The following is an 18,811-nucleotide window of genomic DNA, read 5'->3' on the forward strand; positions in this document are numbered from 1 at the left end:
CATCGAGTGCAACTTGACGCCATTTTTGCCAAGGGCGGGGTAGGGCCAATTGGATTCATTACCTAGAAATGTCCAGAAAATTTTGCCCAGTTAAGATACTTATGTATCGGCGTTTTTGGGGTAAAAATGGGTATTTGAGCCTTGGCAAAAATGGCGTCAAGTGGCACTCGATGGGATACAGCATCTTTCCCGCGAGCAGGAAAAGCGCTGACCAGATCAAAAGTATGTTACAATAGTAGAGAAGGACTCCGATGTTCGAAGATTTCAACAGTTTCAATGCCCAGAAAAAGTATTTGCCCTATCCCCCTTCATTTTCTTAGGGTTAGGGTAACTGCCTTCCCTTACTTCAGACCGCCTCTACCGCATGAGCCGCATTGAACAGATTTACCTCCTCCCCTCGAATCCAGATTCTTTTGATATTGCGTGTTACACTGATGTTTTCCAGCGGGTTGCCCTCGACAAGTAACAGGTCGGCCCGCAGACCCTCCCGGACCATGCCACGGTCGCCAAGCCGGAAGGCCTTGGCTGCCACACAGGTTGCCGAACGGAGTACGTCGAGCGCTGGCATGCCGGCCTCGACCAGCAGGTGCAGCTCCTCGTGCAGACTTTCCCCGAAGGGAATCTGGGACCCTGGGACCAGGTTCGCCGCGGTACCCGCGCAAATCGCGACGCCGGCATCATGTAGCGTGCGTACGCTCTTCATTGCATTTTCGTAGGTGCTGCCGGCTGTGGCACCGGGGTTCAAGTTCTCGATTGAGCGTGGATCCACTGAAGAGTTATCGAGGCTGGCACCGTCAATGTCGTCGGACGGTTGGACCTGTCTGGACGGCTCTGGGTCCAGGCACTAGTGGCGGTGGTATCTCTGGAGTCTATGTTTGACGCAAGCCGTCGCATCATTATGAGTGTCGGCACAAAGATCTTGTTCTTACCGGCCATCTTGCGTGCCAGGATCTCATCAATAGGCGCGTCGAGGGGCGCGTGAACGAAGATATCGAAATCGGCATGCAAGGCGCGCCTGTAGGATTGTATCCCGCTGGTGCGGGCGATGGTTAGCTTGTCGTCGGCACGTGCCGCGTCGACAATAGCCTTCAGGATCTCGTCATCGAACGAGTGGAGGTTGACGGCGACATTGATAAAGTCTGCGCAGTTAGGACCGCTAGCCTTCGCCGAGACAAAGGCCAGAGCATCTTCGCGCGTGCGGATAACCGATCCTTCCGATCCATTGTATAGCTGAGGTTGATAGTCCCTAGCGGCAACTGCTTCAGTTCCGCAGGTGAAAAAGGTCGAGAGTCCCATCTTACTGGCGGCATAAACACGCATAGCCCGGCATTGCTGAGTACTGCTGCTCATGTCGACGACGGTCGTGACACCGTAGCTCGCAAAGGTGCCGAGGGCGGCGTTGGCGCCTTTGATATTGACACAAACGTCGATGAGTCCGGGGATAAGTGAACAGCCGCGCCCATCGACAACAAAGTCAGACGTCTCAGCATCGGAGCCGTCGGCCATGTAATTCTGAACGTTACCGGCGGATCGGGTGAAGACCACATTTTCTGACTTGAGGATGCCCTCACTATCGAAAACGGCAACATTTCTGATGCATATCTTGGTCATATCTCGATTTGTCTGGTGTGGAGTCTGTTGCGGCGTTCCAACTTCGGGGAGACGCTTTTGCTAGACAATAGCTTCATGAACCGTTGGCAGTGAAGACAGAAGTCCTGTAAATTGAAATGGCGAACAAAGACCTGTGACAATTTCCTACGCGAATGTAAGACTTTAGGGAGCTGCCGATGGGCTGAGCTGTTTAGCCTATTGGCTTGTGTCCCCGGAGTGACCTCCAGCTAATGAGAGACCGTAAGAAACGTTTCAGCTTTGTCAACAATTATTTGCACTACGCCATTGTGTCGACGATCTACCTCAGCCCTCCTTTGCGACTGGTACTCACTTGTCATTCCATGTCCTTGCTTGTCCATCTTCTCTTCTTACTACGTCCCTATCTATTGCCAACTCGTCGCAGCAAAACTGGCTGCGGCTAGCTAGGCCTACTCACGGGCCTGTGCAATACATCACAGCGAAACCACAGCGCAAGCTTTTGTCTGTTGGCTGACTACCTGCCAACGTCACCTTCTCAGAGCGAGGGTCGAGCCAGCAATCCGCCACAGGGACCAACTCTTATGCACCAAGACGCCGGGCTCAGATTCAGATTACTTGCAGTTGGTGCCGGTAGAGAAAGTCGAAATGCGACGGCCGAGGTTTTATCTGCTTCTTGTGCGACAGCAGAGGTCGTACCGCATGCGAGTACGATATCGGCCCAGACATCACACGCTTTTCCGTCCTTAAATCCAAACACAAGGAGCTACGACGCAGCCTAGCCCTTTTCGAGGAACTCTTCCGTCTGCTATCCATGCGCTGCGAGGGAGAATCTAATCTAGGGGCTGATCTCGAGGACTTCAAGCCTATTAAGGACGCTGACTTGCTGGTCCAGCTGGCTTCTGTTCATTTGGAACAGACGCCTCCTGCAACGAGGGATCCGAGTTCCCACAGGCATCCTCTAGACTCCAAGGAGGAGTAAATTTCTCTCCTTGAGCTTTTGTACTCCCTCTGGGCCGCTGTCTTTCGTCCAGACGCCCGGAAGGATCCTGGTACTGAAGGTAATTGACGAATACAACTATGATAGGCGGCGTTGATGTAAGTGACCAGATAAGGAATGATTACCAGTACAGCACCCTATTCGTCGAGGCGGCTGGCAGGCAGTTGCTTGGAATTCCTTGCTTGAAGTGATTAATACTGTGAATAGCTTCCTTATACAGTGTGTGGTAAGGCTTACTAGAAGTCTGTCAAGAAATACTTTGAATGGCGGAAAGCCGCTTTTGGGTTTTTGATGATGCTTCTTCTGAAAGTATGTCGGCGGTAACTTAGGCGGCCAAGATGCTAGAAGGAAGGAAGACAAGTGTGCGCGGTGCAAGTCGAGGGCCAGCCCGGGCTGCGAGGATTCAAAAGATAGAAGTGCTTGAGTTACACCAGGAGGTTCTTAGCAAGAGGCACCCCGACACGATCTACAGCATGGCTGAACTCGCATCAACATACAGCGCCTAGGGAAGGTACGACGAGGCGGAGAAGATCGAAATTGAAGTGCTTGAGCTACGCCAGGAAGGTCTTGGTAAGAGCCACCCCGAGGCGATCAGGAGGAGCATGGCTGAACACGCGATATCACACCATGCCTAAGGGCACAATGATGCTATTCGTATGCTGTTGTTACAAGCGAACGTGGACCCGGACTCTTGCGACGGCAACAGCCGTACTTGGGCCGCTAGAAAAAGCTATGTAGCTATTGCACCTTTTCTCCTCTTGCGACCAAAAAGGTGGATATCATTTCACAAGACCTTCAACTCGCCACGATGAACCATAGTCTTCTACCTTGTATTCGCCTGCTCCACTTGCGCCAATTCCCAAACCAGCTTGCACCCAGTACGCCCCGCCGTTCCCTGGCTGTAGCAATGTCTGCTACTAGCAAGTATGTCTGAGTCACTTTGCTTTCTCCTTGTCTTGCCTCTCCATGATCGCCCAATGCTGAGTCACAGCTTTTTCGCTTCGATCCAGCCTTTTTGCAATCCATGACCACTCCTTCCCCTCTTCAATGTATACACGCAGACGCTCATCTTCCCACTCCGTCCAACGGCGGCGCTTAGACCTGTTAACATTTTCCTCAAGACTGTCTGGGCTGGGGCAATGATCGGAACAATCACCGTCACTTTGGTCGTCGCTTTGGCTGTCGTTGTTGTTGTCATCGGTGTCGTCGTCCGAGTCATGCTCGAATGTATCACTGTGTGACAGTCCGATAGCCGCCTCCGCTGTATGATCTTGATGTTTCGCGTTACAGGTTTCGTTGTTTTCCGTGCTTGTTTCGTTGTATGGAAGTCTCTCCATAGCATAGTTCTTGATGAACCCAAAGAACAGCTCAAGCATGTCCATTCGCCTTTCATTATCAGGCAACTTAGCGCTACCCCCATTGAGAGCCACGATAGTGTTGATCTTGCGTAATAGGTATTCGGCAGAAAACCCACAAGTATGGCATGTGGCTGCTGGTGGGTTCATCGTGGTGGTGACAGGCGGAGGGGGAACTAACCCGCACCTTTCGGTCTGATTATGTTTCCTAGAAAGGTGGTTTGGGCGAAGTGAGGGAACATTCGATGTAGTTCGCGAGCGACCCTGTTGTGCTTCCTTACACCTGCTTCTTTTCGGGGGATTATCCAAGTTGGGTAAAAATAATCCGTTAGGGCGCGCCGTGTCTTTACTACAGGGTGCCAAAGAGATAGGGCCATCTGCTGTAGACCGTTCCGGTGTTCCGGCCGAGCGACGAGGCTGTGTTTCGATTTCGTTTGACAGCCTCTTAGTTGACTTTCCCGCTGGAACTCGAGATGGCAATGCTCGCAAGGTCCTGGGTGGCAGAGCCGGCGAGTCCGTCCCGATGTCGACTTTCCGACGCCTCATTCGTTTAGCCGGGCGTAGTTCATGGCTCCCGCAGCCGCTTTCAGTTGGCTCGGCCCGCCGTTTCTTCTGACAGGTAACAATATGGCCAACTTGCCCTGAATCGGAGGCGTGATCAGACACTGGAGTAGGGAGGGAGAAATCGCCTGTTTGAGGCTCTTTCAGCCCACCCAAGCGAGCAACTGGTACCTCGTTCAAGTCGCTGGGAAATGGGTCTCTAGTAATATATGGGCTTTCCGGGCAGTTAGGTGCTGCGGAGTTGCTTTCTGACAGGACGTGTAGTACAGGACTACCCGACAGATCTTTTTCCGTAAGTTCAGATCCTGTTACCGCCATCTCTTGATGGCAGCTCTCAACATCGGTTTCGTCATCATCAGAACTCCTGTCGTCGTCGGAGGTCTCAACAGTATCGTAACTCTCGCCGCTCGAGCTGCTCTCGCTACTATCTTCAACTTCAATTACGGCTGTGCAATGGGTATGTCAGTTCGATGTTTCCTGGATCGAATCTTGGCTACTCACATGCGTTCATGCCGCTTGTAACAGAATTTGCCAGGCGAAGTTGCCCAGTTGCCCGTCTGGCTAGGTCAAGAGCCAATGACAGTTCCTCAGCCGAAGCTGGATCTGCCTCGTCATGAGGGGCTTGTTCTGTGGAAGGCTGAGCAGGTAGGGGTGCGCAAGACAACCAAAATGGCGAATGTGAGGTGATATCGTCTGAAAAGGTAGGCTTTGGTATTGTCGATAGGATACCACCGATCTCACAAGACGGTGGTGCTAGGGACTCCAAGGACGCGAAGTCGCATTGTTTGTACGCTTCGGCGATTCCAAGATTCTCACCGGAATCAAAGTCAAGATTGCCAATGCTAGCGAAGGGGTCGGAGCTTGTCCCTATCGGTTGTAAGTTGACGTCGGCGGGATGTGGTTGGAGTATAGTTGACTTACAGCTTGTGGTCTGGGCCTCTGTCGCACCTAGAACTTCGACGGTTTGTCCAAGTACTGTTGCAAGCGCTGCTGATGGGAGTTGCGCTTGTTTTTGTTGCTGTTGCTGTTGCTGCTCTTCGCGCTCGTGTTGACGTTTCTGCTCTGCGCGTTGCCTCCTTTTACGCTCTTTCTCTTCGTACAACCGTTCCATAGACTGTACGTCCAATTTTTTGAAATGTGTGAGGGCCATCGTGGCGAAAGGAAGAAAGGCGAGGTTGAATTGTCTAGCATGAGCTGGCTGGCATGGTGATGGCAAAAGGGTGCCTTTATATTGTTGTGTTATCCGTCTTGAAATGAGCCCCTCCTCTCCTAGACACGACCGTTCATCCAAAACATCCGCCTATCAACCCATAGAAGAGCCTGCTGCTCCCACACCTACAGGGGAATACGAAGCCAGCATCACTCGGCCCACTCGGCCCACCAGTCAATGCAACTCCTTCGTCATGTGGTACTCAGGATGATGCGATATTCTCTTCTAAGCCTTGGCGATGCCCCTGACGCGCTGATGGGCGCCTTCTCGTTTGTGATTGCCGATCCGCCTCGTCCAACGACGGCTGTGATAGCGGACTTGCCGGGCGAATCGTTGGCCATTTCCGCAGCATCGCGAACCCATGATCCCCTGTCTAGACCTAGCGAGCCACGTCACCAGCTTTGAACTTGGCCTGGACGGTCTCAGCTCCTAGGCCGTCCCAGGAGAATGAACCAGGGTCGTCAGACTGTGATAGGCACCCATCCACTTGGCGTACAACTTCGGCGTTCTTGTGATGCCGAGTATGGCCTGTCCAGCTGAGCCTGACACTATCGAGCCCGGTCGACCTTTCAGCCGGCATAACTAAGCCGCCCCCTGAGCATGGGTGAGTATGAGGCCATCAGCGATGCGACCTCGCAAGCCATACCACATAAGGCAAGAATTTGGCGGAACTTTTGATTGTCTCGGGAATAAAGCGCCGGTGCCTCGAGCTGAGTTCGAGGTATCCGGTGTTCCCCGTCTCGTGTAGGCAAGGGAATCAGTGTTGGCGCTACCTAGTCGAAAAGCCACAGCAGGGGAGCCAAATGTCCAGGAAGGCCAGGACGTGAATTGCCTGAATAGGTAATTTTGTTGACTCAGGATGTCGGCTTAGCTGGTATCCGACGCACCCTGGCTTCCTTTCATCCATGGTCCACGCCAGGTCTAGGCAGACCCGCGTACTGTCGTTAAGATCTAAGAACCGACAGCCCCATGGCGTGAGTCGTGCCGAAAGGGAAATTTGATTGGCGAGATGGGAAGTTACTAGCTTGGTATCTCTGACCGCTCGGTGTCGTGGCAACCTACACAACTGGTTGCGGCGTTTCACACAAGCTGCTCCTTGTCTGAAGGCTCGGGGATGCCGACACAAGCTGGTTCTCGGGTAGAGGGTGTCTTCGCGAGCTTCGCAAGAGCTATCCCTCCTGGAGGAACTTGCTATCTCAAGGATGATGAGCCCCGGACCGTCGTTCGAGACCGTGATACGCGTACAGCCTGGCCATGCGCTACATCTCGTATATGCGAGGCCAGCATCGATGATGCTACCTCAGTCCAGGCCAAAAACAGGCAGAGCCGATGTCTAGGGGGCAGACAAGACGTGAATTGCCCATTGAGGCAATTCGTTAGCGTGTATTATCGAAGCCCCTGACTGTATCGCCGGAGTGTAAGAGACCAGTGCGGCAGACCCTGCTTTGCGTCATGCGACGTGTTATCGATCCTTGCGGATTGCTAACCCAAGGTTGAGGGCTTGGAAATTACCAGACGTGGTAATTTCGTGGGCAAGGTTTTGCCTCTTCCGGTAGTCTGAGCAATAGACTGGACTATGAGCTTCATTCCCGGGCGCCTGCATCGAGATGATTGACACCGCGCGCAGGACCATTGCTGATTCGTTGTGTAATCCCGCGACCCATTCCACCATCTCTTTCGAGCCGTCAAATTACCAGAACAGGCAATTTTCCGCTGTAACAGTAAGGCGAGGTCGACGCGACCGGGTAGGAAAGTGGACCATCGAGAATGGAGCTGGAGCGCGTTTCGCCTGGGCATTCGCAAGTCTCGACATCGACGAGTAACGGAAGTGACGAGGCGGAGGGAGGCGGGTGGAGAGGAGGTGGAATTGCCATATCTGGTAGGACACTAACGAAGTTAGCAAACATTGTTGCCGCAGCAGGAAAACATTGAAGCCTTACCCAGCGGGGTGCGTTGGTCCGAGGTTTGGTACAGCGGATGCAGGCCATCGCTAGGTATGCGTATCATTTTGTCATCAGTTTGAGTTGGCGTCGGCAGAAGCTCTGCTTTGTTGTTGTTCTTGTGGTGAGATGAAGGTAGGCCGAGGTAGGGAAAACATCGTGGCAGAAGCGGGTGTCGAGGACGTTGCCAACAGTAGAAAAGAATGACGCGGCGCAGCGGGCAGGACAAAGACGAGGTACCGAAGGAACTTCGAGGTACATCTGAGTCTGGGGCGGGGCAGACGCCGTTTTATGGGCGGGTAAAAACAGCGAGGGGGAGCATGGCCGAGAATTACCCGATGTGGCAGGTACCGCAAAAGGCAATGTCAGGACCGCCATTTCCGAAGGCGGGCAAGCCGTTGCAAACTTTACTAAGTAATCGCTCGGGCAGTTCTTAACATTAGTCATGTAGTATTGATATATAGTATTAGTAAACACTAATACTATCTCAATAGACTATTAGTTTTGTTTTACTTTTACCTTTTAAACTTTCTTATTTATAAAGTTTAAAATATAGATTAATCCCGTATTCGTGGTAATATTAGGTATAGGATATTATTATTTTATAAACCCGCGTACCTAGCTAAGTTCGCTACTCCTTTAAGTAATGTAAGCTTATAATAATAATATTGAAAATACCCTCGTTACCGTCGTCAAGAATAATGCCGCCCTTATCAATTTCTAGCCGATGTTAGCATATGTATATACTATATATTCGTTATCTTATTTCTTTTATTCAAATTAAAGACTATTTCCCTTGTTATCTATTACTATCGTTATTAGTGTTACTTTTAACTTTTATAGCTAATTTCCATAACTGATTTTTAAAATTCACTTCCTTAATGAATATTGCTATGTAAGTATATTATTTAGCTCATTAATAATCAATAATACTAAGTTACTTATTCCGAATTATAAAGTGGTTCTTATATTAAGATTGTTTTATTAAGTTAAGTACGTATTTCAAGTATACAATTAAAAAGTATTCTTTATTATAGTAAAGGTTGAAATTAAAAAATAAATAAAAGTTAAAAGTAGTATTTAATTATAAAGTTCTACATTTTAACTATAATAAATATAGTATTTTTATCAAAAAGGGCTAAAAACGCTAATATTAATTGAATTTTTATATTAGAGCTTATAAAGATACCTCTTACTCTTAATATTTTTTACATTACTTATAAATTCTATTTGAAGTAAATAAACTATTAAATAAAGTAATTAAACGAATTTACTATTACATATTAGTTTTTTTCCGGTTTTATTAGCGTGGAAAAATCGACCTTAACGGGATGAAGTCTTTTGAGAATATTATATAAAATGGTATGTATTTCAATTATATAATACGTATAACATACCCTGAGTATGTACTTAATATAATGTAATAGTTTTAATACGAAAATTATTGTAAGTTCTGCTAGGGGGGCTATGTCTAACTTTTTCTAAGTATTTAAAAATTACGATTATCTAAGCTAACTATAACGAATAACTAATTCTAGCTTATTATTACTAGTCTCGTGCTAGCCCGACTTATACAAATTTAAAGAGTTTAAAAATTGTTTCACTTCTTACTATGATAATTAGAAAATCTTAATCAATTTCGATTTTTAGTAATCTTAATTAAAACTATGTTATTTACGGCTTTCAATTAATTGACTAAACTATTGAAATTATAGCTTTATCAATATTATTCAAGCTAAAAAAGCCTAAGATTATTTACTTTATTATTTACTACCCATTAGTAACTTTTTATCTGTTTTACTTGACTTTTTATTATTATTATAACTAACTGTATATTCTATAAGGCTAATTTATCCTTACTTTATATTTAGATATTAATAAATTAATAAAATTTTGATATTGAACAGGCTATTTTCAATGCTTTAATTTAATAATATAATGAATATAATGTCTTAAATAATAAAATAAACTTAGTAATAATTAATATAATTATTCATAAGGGGAAAAGAAAATTTTATAAACGGTTGTTTTAGATCTTATAAATAATATTGATTTATTAACCTATTGAAATATATTAATAGATCGGAAAAACGAGGAATTCATTAATTAACAACAAGGCAAGGGCTTTTTAGTATTAGGCATTTATCAATTTTAGTATTTTGAAACTAATCTTTTTAGAAATAATTTTGAATTAGTTATTATATAACTAAGTACTTTTAATAAGTATAAGATTTTGTTATTATTACCCACCTTTTGTGAATATAGGCCCTACCCTATGGTATTTCCCTAATTATTTCAATAATAATATATAAGATAGAATTATTATTATTATTAACATAAATTTTTGGGTCTTTATAAATGATTTTAATAAAACTATTAGTTTTGGTACTAGAAGTGTTATATTACAAAGTAAAATAATTAATTCATCAACAATACAATAGAAAAGATAAGTAATTGTAATATGTTCTAGCCCTTTAGGGTCTACCCCGCCTTATTAAGGGCTATTTTTACCTTTACGAATAAGCTAGTTTATTAGGGTTAATATTATAATTTTATTAAATAATAGACCTTATAACTAACTATAACCGGCCATACCCATCACTAATTTAAACCGTTATTCCCAATATAATACATCAATTACCTTCTAGATAACTAAAAACTACTTTTTAGTTTTTTTCCATCTAATAACTCTCAACATTCTTTTTAACTTTTCTTAATTTACTTTTATATCATAAGATTAAAACATTAGGAAAATCTTAAAATTAACTAAATATTTCGAGGTCGTGTTATATAAACTAGGTATTGATAATAATAATACCTATATTAATATACCTTTTTGGATCTTTAAATTAATAGTATTTAAGCCGTATTTTTTGAAGGGAATTATATTATAGTTTAAAGTCCTTTAATAAAATACTTATAAGGCTGAATATCTAGCTATTAAAAAAGCCCTAGAGATTAATAATCTTTGAATGTTCTGATATCTTAATAAAAAAACAAACGATCCAATAGTAATAATAATACGAATATCAATAATAATAAACGATGAAAAAAATGGCGGCTTTAACCTCAATTTAAAAACCAAAATAACGAGTCTATATATTTATATATATATATATATCTACGAGTTAAAATTGAATATAGATCAAATATTAATACTTATAGAGGGTAACGTTATTTTAATGATAATAACGAGGATATCTCTAATATTATCATTTTAAATTATTATTCAAAGGATTATCAACTTAGTTAAGTAAATAGTTTACAAAATAACAATATTATATACTTATATTATCGTTAAGGAGATTAATACGTAATTAAAAAAAGGAAAGTTAGAAAAATAAAAAATGTAAAAGAATAACATAGTAAAATAGTAAGAGTATTTATTAATAGTGTATAACTATCAATACTATATAAAAAATATTGAGAGCTACCCGAGTAGCCTATGAAGCTAGGAGACTTAGATAGATATATTAGATTTAGTTAATCATAAGCTAATATTAAGAGGTTTTATGTAAATTGAAATAAGTCAAGCTTACTAGTTAAGTATAGAGCATAATATACCCTAATTTGTTTTTTACGTAATATATAGTATAGCCCCGGCAGATTCCGTCGGGTGGGAACTTATAAATATATCAATTTTATTAATGAAATGATTATTTTAATAATTAAATTTAAAACTACAATTAAGTTACGTCGATAATAACCAATTTATTTAATACATAATGTTAAGTTCTTCTTAGCATATTGTGATTAATAGTGACGATTTTAAAAAACATATTTATTTATGATTTTATTTTTACCAATCGCTCGGGTACTTCTTAGTACGGGTATGTAATATTAATATACAGTATTAGTAAATACTCCTACTATCTGAAACATCATTTCCTAGGGCTACAAAACTCACAACTACGGATTAAGTTATTCTCTTATATTAGTAATAAGTTAAGCTGATTTGTTACTCTTAATAATACAAAGCTTTTTTTTTCAAACCGCTATTAACTATTATTCATTCATGTTCTCTATCTTTGCCAACAGCTCGGGCGGTTCTCGGTACAGGATAATCTGAATTCATATATATTGAATAATATAAGAAACACATAGTTATTATTCCATTATTCCATCACATGCAAGAACTTATTTCAATTCTTATTTTTACCGTTCTTTTGTAATTTACGTTTTTAGTTTTGAATATTCCGTTCTTAAATGAATCTTCCATTAAACTATTCTTATCGTTCGTTATAAGATCAAACTTCATAAATGTAACAAGTTCAAATACTTATCGTACTTTATTTTTCATCATTTTACATTTAAATCACTCTAATAATTTATAAAAAACAAGCTAAGGTTTGCCTTGAGAATTCCATTATTTATTTTAGTAAAATATGTAAGAGTCTAGTTTAGGAGTTAGTCATTAACATAAACGTTTTTAATAAATTAATTGTATGTTTTCATAAACACACCTAGCTTTTTTTTTGAAATAAAGATAGTCAAATTTTCAGTATTTAAATATTTTATTGGTAGTAATTCTTCATAAAAAGAGCTTTTAGTATTAAAACAAGAGTAGTTTTTATATCTAAAACATCACTAATACTTTCTTAACTTTTGTAATCTTATAAAGTTTTATAACTTATTTATAATTAAACAACTTAATATTCTGATATTATAATTTATCTGAATTTCTATTCAAACTAGTATTATTAATATAAAAATAACATTTGTAAATTTCTTTATTTAAGTACATTATTAAGTTAAATTATAAAGCTTATTTAGATTATGTAATAACTTGCTATCCAAAGTAAGTTTATTAGGGCTAGTATATAGCTCTTCATTGAATTCAAGATCATTTCTTTTTCAATAATTCAAAGGTCAAAATTAAAATTTTAATACTCTTGATTCCTTTTATATAAAGGTTCTTAAGATTACTTTTAAACCCCATAAATAAATGTTTGATTCCCGTTTTTGGATCTTATTATATATAAATCTCATTAAGATATCTTTTTTTATCATTATTATAATTATAATTTTAATAAGTACTATAGCAATGTTATATTTGTATAAATTATGTATGAGATAGTCATTTACTTATATTTGATATTAGTTTATTTTGAAAATATATGTAAGCTGTTAATAATCTTTAGTTATATGTCCGGGTTTATTGTAATTATAATGCTTAAACCCTTTTCCCAGATAAAGTATTCTGTTTTTAATACCAAGGCCTAAATGTTTATTACAATACTCACTAATAATGATTATTAGTCTATGTTTACGCCTAGTATTGAATTTAGGGCAGTTAGTTTTATATATTCTATTTTTTGTATTTAAAGCGTTATTCATATGGTAAATTCTTAATTCTAGTGGTTATGTTAATATACTTATGAAGCTGTTCTAGATAGTCCTAATATAGAAAATCGTCCTTCATTTCCTCTAAAGCTTTAATAAAAAAGCTATAATTCATATTATATTACTTCAATTGAATTTAAAAGTAATTTAACGAGATTCTAATATACATTTATCAATTAAGTTTTTAATATAAGGCTCTCGAGCCTTTTTTCATAATCCGTTTACTATAAAGATAATTAAAGGTTTTTTTTTTTTAATCTTTTTATAAAATCGTCGAAATTATTACAAACTCTTTAATATACTTATTCTAGACGTTACGTTCAGTATTAGATTAGTCCTTGGTAAAGGGATCTAACTAAATAAGGGTTTTATTGTCAAAAAAAGGAAACGATATAATAGAATTTATTATTTTGATAAGAAAAAAGATCTTATTATAATATAACCAAGCTTTAATTTAAATAAAAATTTCTTAAAATATATTTAAGGACTCATTATAAAGTTCTAGTTCGGGGTACTTAGCCTAAAAAAAAATTTATGTCATTGTAAAACAAATATAAAGTCATTCATTCTTATTTTCAAGAGTTATATAACTATCAAATAATAAAGTTTATTACCTTAATAAGTTATAGTTATTACATTGTCATTATTCGAATTTTTATTCGAAGTTAACATATCTATATTATTTAATCATCGTATAAACTTAACTCATTAAATAGAAATAATCAAGTTATTATGCATAATGCATTAGTTATAATGAGTATATTAATAGAAATTAAAGCTATAACTAGTATTAAGTAAATAATATCTATAGTTATAGATAGCTTTCTGAGAACTGTATTTATAAATTATGAAATAAATTAAGCAATTAAAAGGGGATTTAAATAAACATATTTGAGGATGATTATAAAGCTTAATATTCAGTGTATTATAAAAGAATCTTGAATATTGATCCTCAAGACCGGCTTAAGTTTATTTAATATATAAGTCCCGCTTTGAAAAATATTTTTTTCAACATTTTAATTTATTACTATCCGATTATTTACTTAAACGTCTATTTACTTTGTTCATTTACGATTTTAATCTGACATATCTATAAGCGTCCGATCTTTATTTTATCATATAATCGTAGTTATATAATTTATTTAAAGTTTTTTTAATTTTAAAACGAGTCATTCTAAATCCGTATTTCTATATGTCTACAGTATAACAGCGATTATAAGTCTTATAGGGCGGGCGCTAGCCTTATTATACGTATTCAATACTATCATTATAAATAATATAAGAAGTAATGAGAATAAAAAGAAATCTTAACGAGCTTTTTGAGAATAGCTAGATGTTAGTTAGCCCTTTGAGCCTTTTTTCTAAAACCTTTATATTACGGTTAAAATTTAGAGCTCTATCATCAAGGACCACCCTCAATTTTTACAGTTGACCTTTACAATTGATTTCTTCAGCTAGTACTGTTATATGAATACACTGCTTATCTCGTTATCAATAAGTAATAATAGCTCATTTATCTTCAAACGTATAGCAGTCTTTATATCAAAATTACTATAGGATACTAAGTACGTATTTAGAGTATAATATATACACTTTAAAATGAAAAAACTATATTATAATATATAATTTCTTTAAAAAGCTTAATCCCCTTAAAGTTGATTTTTTTTGCGCCTATTAGGCTTTACAAAAGACTATTATATACAGTTCTGCTTATTAAAAATCGAATTTTTGTTTTAATGTGAATCCTATCAATGCTCTTTTATCATACTAACAACTCAATAATAATGTCATTATTTTCATTTTTTCTAATTATCTTAAGCTTTTTCTTCCCAAGTTTAACTATTTAAAGCTATATTTATAGATTTCTTTTTATTAAAAAAGATTGCTGAATATTATAATTTTAAAATTAAATATCTTATTATAGAAATGAAATTTAAGGTTAGTCATTGCTTATCTTTGTACTATGAGTGTCAATTATAGACACGTGAATACGAAGCTAATGACAAACAAGTTAAAGTCAATATATATAAAATGTAAATAAGTTTACTGTCATTTTTTATAATACTTAAGAGGGGATTTCTAATATTATTATTATAAATTCTTATTCTTTAAAATAGCTATAAATACTATTAAATAAATAAGCTAGAAAGAAATAGCGTTATGTATTTAATACCATTTATTTCAATGTTCTACTTTTCTTATTACTTACGTAATTTTTAGTACTTCTAGTATAGTATTTGATTTTCATTTTTGCCTTTGCTGGCTGCTCGGGCGATTCTCGACATCTTTTACACGGTATGATAACATAGCATCAGTGGATACTCTCACTGTCTCGATAGACTATTTTGTTGATTTCCTTCCAGCTTTTTAACTTTCCCTCCTGCAAAGTTCACAACCACGGAAAGGAAAAGATTTAGAAAGGAAATTAGTTCATCAAAATAATATAGGTATTTACTATCATTTAGGATATAGCCCGCCTCACTAAGGGCTATTTTACTTTCATTAATAGGTAAGTTCATTAAAATAAGTATTATATATCACTAGATAATAGAATTTAAAACTAATTATAACTGGCTATAATTATTAATACTAACTAAACTCAAAATATCAATAACCCCGCCGTAATATATCAATTACTTTTTAACTAATTAAATAATATTCTACATTTTCTCCCTTTATTTTATTTATTAATACCCCCTGTCTGATATTCTTATTTGGTATACTCGCCTATACTCTTTGTAAGCTTTTAATTCTATTATTAAATTTGAATTTGTTTGTATTATTTTATTATATTAGTAAGGTAAGTATAAGGGTAGTATTCATTGTAGTATATTTATGTAAGGGGGCAGGTGGTGTGCTGCGCTCCTGCCAATGGACCCAAAAGATCAGTCACTTCTGGCACTACGTGCCAGACGTGCACCACACGTACGCTAAGTAAGCTCCTCGGTCAGGGGCTTCGTGCCTGCCTGCCGGCACCTTTACAATTTATTCACTTTTCATAAATTAATATTACTAACATGGTATTTATTAAAATAGTTTCTTTATATATTAGGGTTATTCAATATAATTTTTATAAAACATATCTTTTAGTTATTAAAAAAGCTTATGGATTAATAGATACTTAATACTTTAGCATTTTAATAACGTATATTTAAGTAGGTAGATAGTTTAATAGTAAAAGTATCAATAGTAGTTAATAAAAAAACTGGGTTTAAAGTTTAAAAAGTAATAAGGTATTAAATATATATATACGAATTAAATTAAAATGTTACGACCCAACATGCATAACTAAGACTAGGGCCTGCCCCGTAGGCTCGCAGCGGCTATGGCATACCATATATGTACCACGGTCGGGAACTCAGTGTCACCAACGGAACGGAAGAACTATGGTACAAGTCACGTGATGATAAGAAGAGTGATCACGCGATAAGGTGATCACTGCGATCACTCGAGGTGAGTGATCATTGGGATCCACATCCTGATCACCAACATGCTTGGTGAACAGCGTAGGACAAAGGACATGTTCAGGATCGGGACTTGTATATAGTATGGACTTGAGCTGGGCTCAAGGACAGACTTTCCATAGCTTCCTCAGCTATTAACTTCGTATCAGATCTCACGATCGCTTTCAGCTATCTTCACTGAGAACCCATTTGACAAAACTACCATTGATCACCGAAGCTTCACCTTACGACTTACAGACATAACTTCCCGGAAGTTATCCAACGACCCTTATTACTGTTATTCAGTCCTCGCGGCCTGAACTTCTGCAAACTTACCTCACTGCGACTAGCTGGCCGTAACATCATAATACCTATATACAAGTCCTTCTTCTAAGTATATTCTTCGTCATCTATTTACTCTATTCATTAGTAATCACTGGGTTACTACCGGTGATCGCTCACTTAGGGTGATCATTATGATCGTTCTATCGTATAATCACATACTTGTCTACACGTAACTTATTCAATAAGCCTTCCGATGCGTGAAGTGACTCCTGTGCTCTCTAGCCAACGCATACATGATAAATAAGGTGTGCAGTAGCCGCTGAGAGCCTGCGGGGCGGGTCTCTTAGTTCTAGGGTCACGAATTATAGCACGCCGGAACAGGCATATGGAGTCAAAATAAAAGTAGACAAACAGAAAGTTCTATGTACAGGATGTAAGTAATATACACGTAATATAGCACGTGATGATCACTATGTAGATTGCAGTTACTGTCTCTCTTACGTAGTCATGCATGTTCGTAACATATAGCTACTACTGACGTACAGAGCGGTATAAAAAGTGCGTATTTTTACTCTATATAGATACCGCGAGAACGACGGGCCAGGGCAAGTACAGAACGACGTGGACTGTGGCCAGGAGGGAGAGAACAGAGGCCAGTACCCAATGCGTGCCGAGCCAAGAAAGGGCCGCGGCCGATGCACGGGGACGGAGACAACGGCAGATCGGGGTGGAGGAGGAGGAGGAGGAGGCACTCGCTCGTCGAAACTTCGATGAGAGCGCCACGGTCACGAGAAGTACTCCAGCCTACCATACGCGTCTGTCAGCTTGGTCCTGTGGCTTCAATCGTGTTTCCTACCGTCGATCCCGTTGTCCATGAACTCGTGGCCGGACCTGCATGTGCGTTAGTGATGCGACGTCGTGACCTGGACTGTCGAGTGGCTGCCGTGTACCTGGCTTACTTGGAAGCAAACAGAGCGATGCTATGACGTGTATGACGCCCTGACAAGTGATCAGCCAGCCGAAGAACGAATGAGCCCACAGCCACTGCTCCCGACACTGCCTGATGACTCTCGGGAGGAAACCGTTGCCCGGGATGACAAGCAAACAGAGTGGCAGCATGTTCATGAAGCACAGCCGACCAGCTTGGGACGCCATGGACCGCGCCGATATGGCTTCATCGCTCCAAGGAATCACGGTCACGAGCACATTCTCGGCCGCGATGAAGAACGCGATGCTACATCGTAGCGCTCTTGGCGGGTTGAATCCGTTGATATCTGCGGCGTCTCTCAACAGAAGAGTTTCGATGCGCCGGCTGATGCATCGTAGCTTCGAGCTACCGAGGCGTTGTACTAGACGCCTGTCGAGGACAATTGCTTCTTCCAAGAAATGCATGAAGGCGTACGAACGGGACGCGAATAACCATACAACAACGTCAAAAAGTAGCACCAAAGAGTACACTGCTTCAGTTTCCATATGGTCCCGGGTCAAAAGCCAGCCGGACGAGCCCTTCAAATACCGAGTGCAGTTCTGGAAGCGGCGCCAAGCGGCCGCTGCATTGGCGGATATGCCCACGACTACGCCGGAGTATCGGCGACATGACCAAGGTATCGGGCGATGAGGTGACCTGTTTTCAGTTTGAGTCATATGCTGCACGACGTGTAGTCAACCCACGATCAACGTAATCCCCTCCGATCCAATGATCGTCTGCGTACGTCTCCACGTACTAGCTAGGATGGAAATACTGTCATGCAGCAAGGTAGACCTCTCATCGAATGGCGTCACTCACTTGACGTCAATGCAATAGGAGACTGCCCTCACTCGAGGCAAGATACACGGGTGGACGGCATGTCGCTATGTCCCCCTCGGTGGTGGGGACCTATCTGCCGCCAAAGTGCGTCCCCTACTTCTGAAGCCTGTGCTGACGAAAGGCGCCTTCAGTCGTCGTGCTGGTCGTATGGAAAGACCACCGGCCGAGCAAATGGGCCAGACGAGACGCGGGATACATCGGCAGACCTAGGTCCCCCGCTGGCGTGTCCAGCTTCGGTCCCTGCTGGATGCACAGGTGGTGTCACTCGTACAGACGACCC

General features: G+C 40.1%; 5 protein-coding genes across 5 annotated transcripts; 1 reads left to right on the forward strand and 4 right to left on the reverse strand.

Annotated features, from left to right (window-relative positions):
* Positions 1-346: 346 nt before the first annotated feature.
* BDP55DRAFT_564999 (uncharacterized protein) lies at positions 347-1,611 on the reverse strand (the record flags this gene model as incomplete). Its single annotated transcript, XM_060570382.1, has 2 exons — positions 347-768; positions 810-1,611. 2 exons carry the CDS (start codon positions 1,609-1,611, stop codon positions 347-349), a joined length of 1,224 nt encoding a protein of 407 aa, XP_060423292.1.
* Positions 1,612-1,903: 292 nt separating this feature from the next.
* On the reverse strand, positions 1,904-2,664 carry BDP55DRAFT_394767 (uncharacterized protein). Its single transcript, XM_060567238.1, has one exon. It carries the CDS (start codon positions 2,401-2,403, stop codon positions 2,197-2,199), a length of 207 nt encoding a protein of 68 aa, XP_060423293.1. The 5' UTR covers positions 2,404-2,664; the 3' UTR covers positions 1,904-2,196.
* Positions 2,665-3,372, forward strand: BDP55DRAFT_394688 (uncharacterized protein). The gene has a single exon (XM_060567237.1). It carries the CDS (start codon positions 2,926-2,928, stop codon positions 3,091-3,093), a length of 168 nt encoding a protein of 55 aa, XP_060423294.1. The 5' UTR covers positions 2,665-2,925; the 3' UTR covers positions 3,094-3,372.
* Positions 3,373-5,425: 2,053 nt separating this feature from the next.
* On the reverse strand, positions 5,426-5,653 carry BDP55DRAFT_524786 (uncharacterized protein; the record flags this gene model as incomplete). The annotated part of the gene is made up of 1 exon (XM_060567802.1): positions 5,426-5,653. A coding segment is annotated over one exon (228 nt), but the record flags the coding sequence as incomplete, so codon positions are not given.
* An 11,910-nt stretch (positions 5,654-17,563) lies between these two features.
* On the reverse strand, positions 17,564-18,116 carry BDP55DRAFT_734039 (uncharacterized protein; the record flags this gene model as incomplete). Its single annotated transcript, XM_060580162.1, has 3 exons — positions 17,564-17,615; positions 17,684-17,723; positions 17,780-18,116. The coding sequence occupies 3 exons, from the start codon at positions 18,114-18,116 to the stop codon at positions 17,564-17,566; spliced, it is 429 nt and encodes a 142-aa protein (XP_060423296.1).
* Positions 18,117-18,811: the final 695 nt, after the last annotated feature.

Source organism: Colletotrichum godetiae (assembly GCF_030913485.1).
Source record: "Colletotrichum godetiae strain CBS 193.32 chromosome Unknown BDP55scaffold_72, whole genome shotgun sequence".
In the NCBI taxonomy this organism is placed as follows: domain Eukaryota; kingdom Fungi; phylum Ascomycota; class Sordariomycetes; order Glomerellales; family Glomerellaceae; genus Colletotrichum; species Colletotrichum godetiae.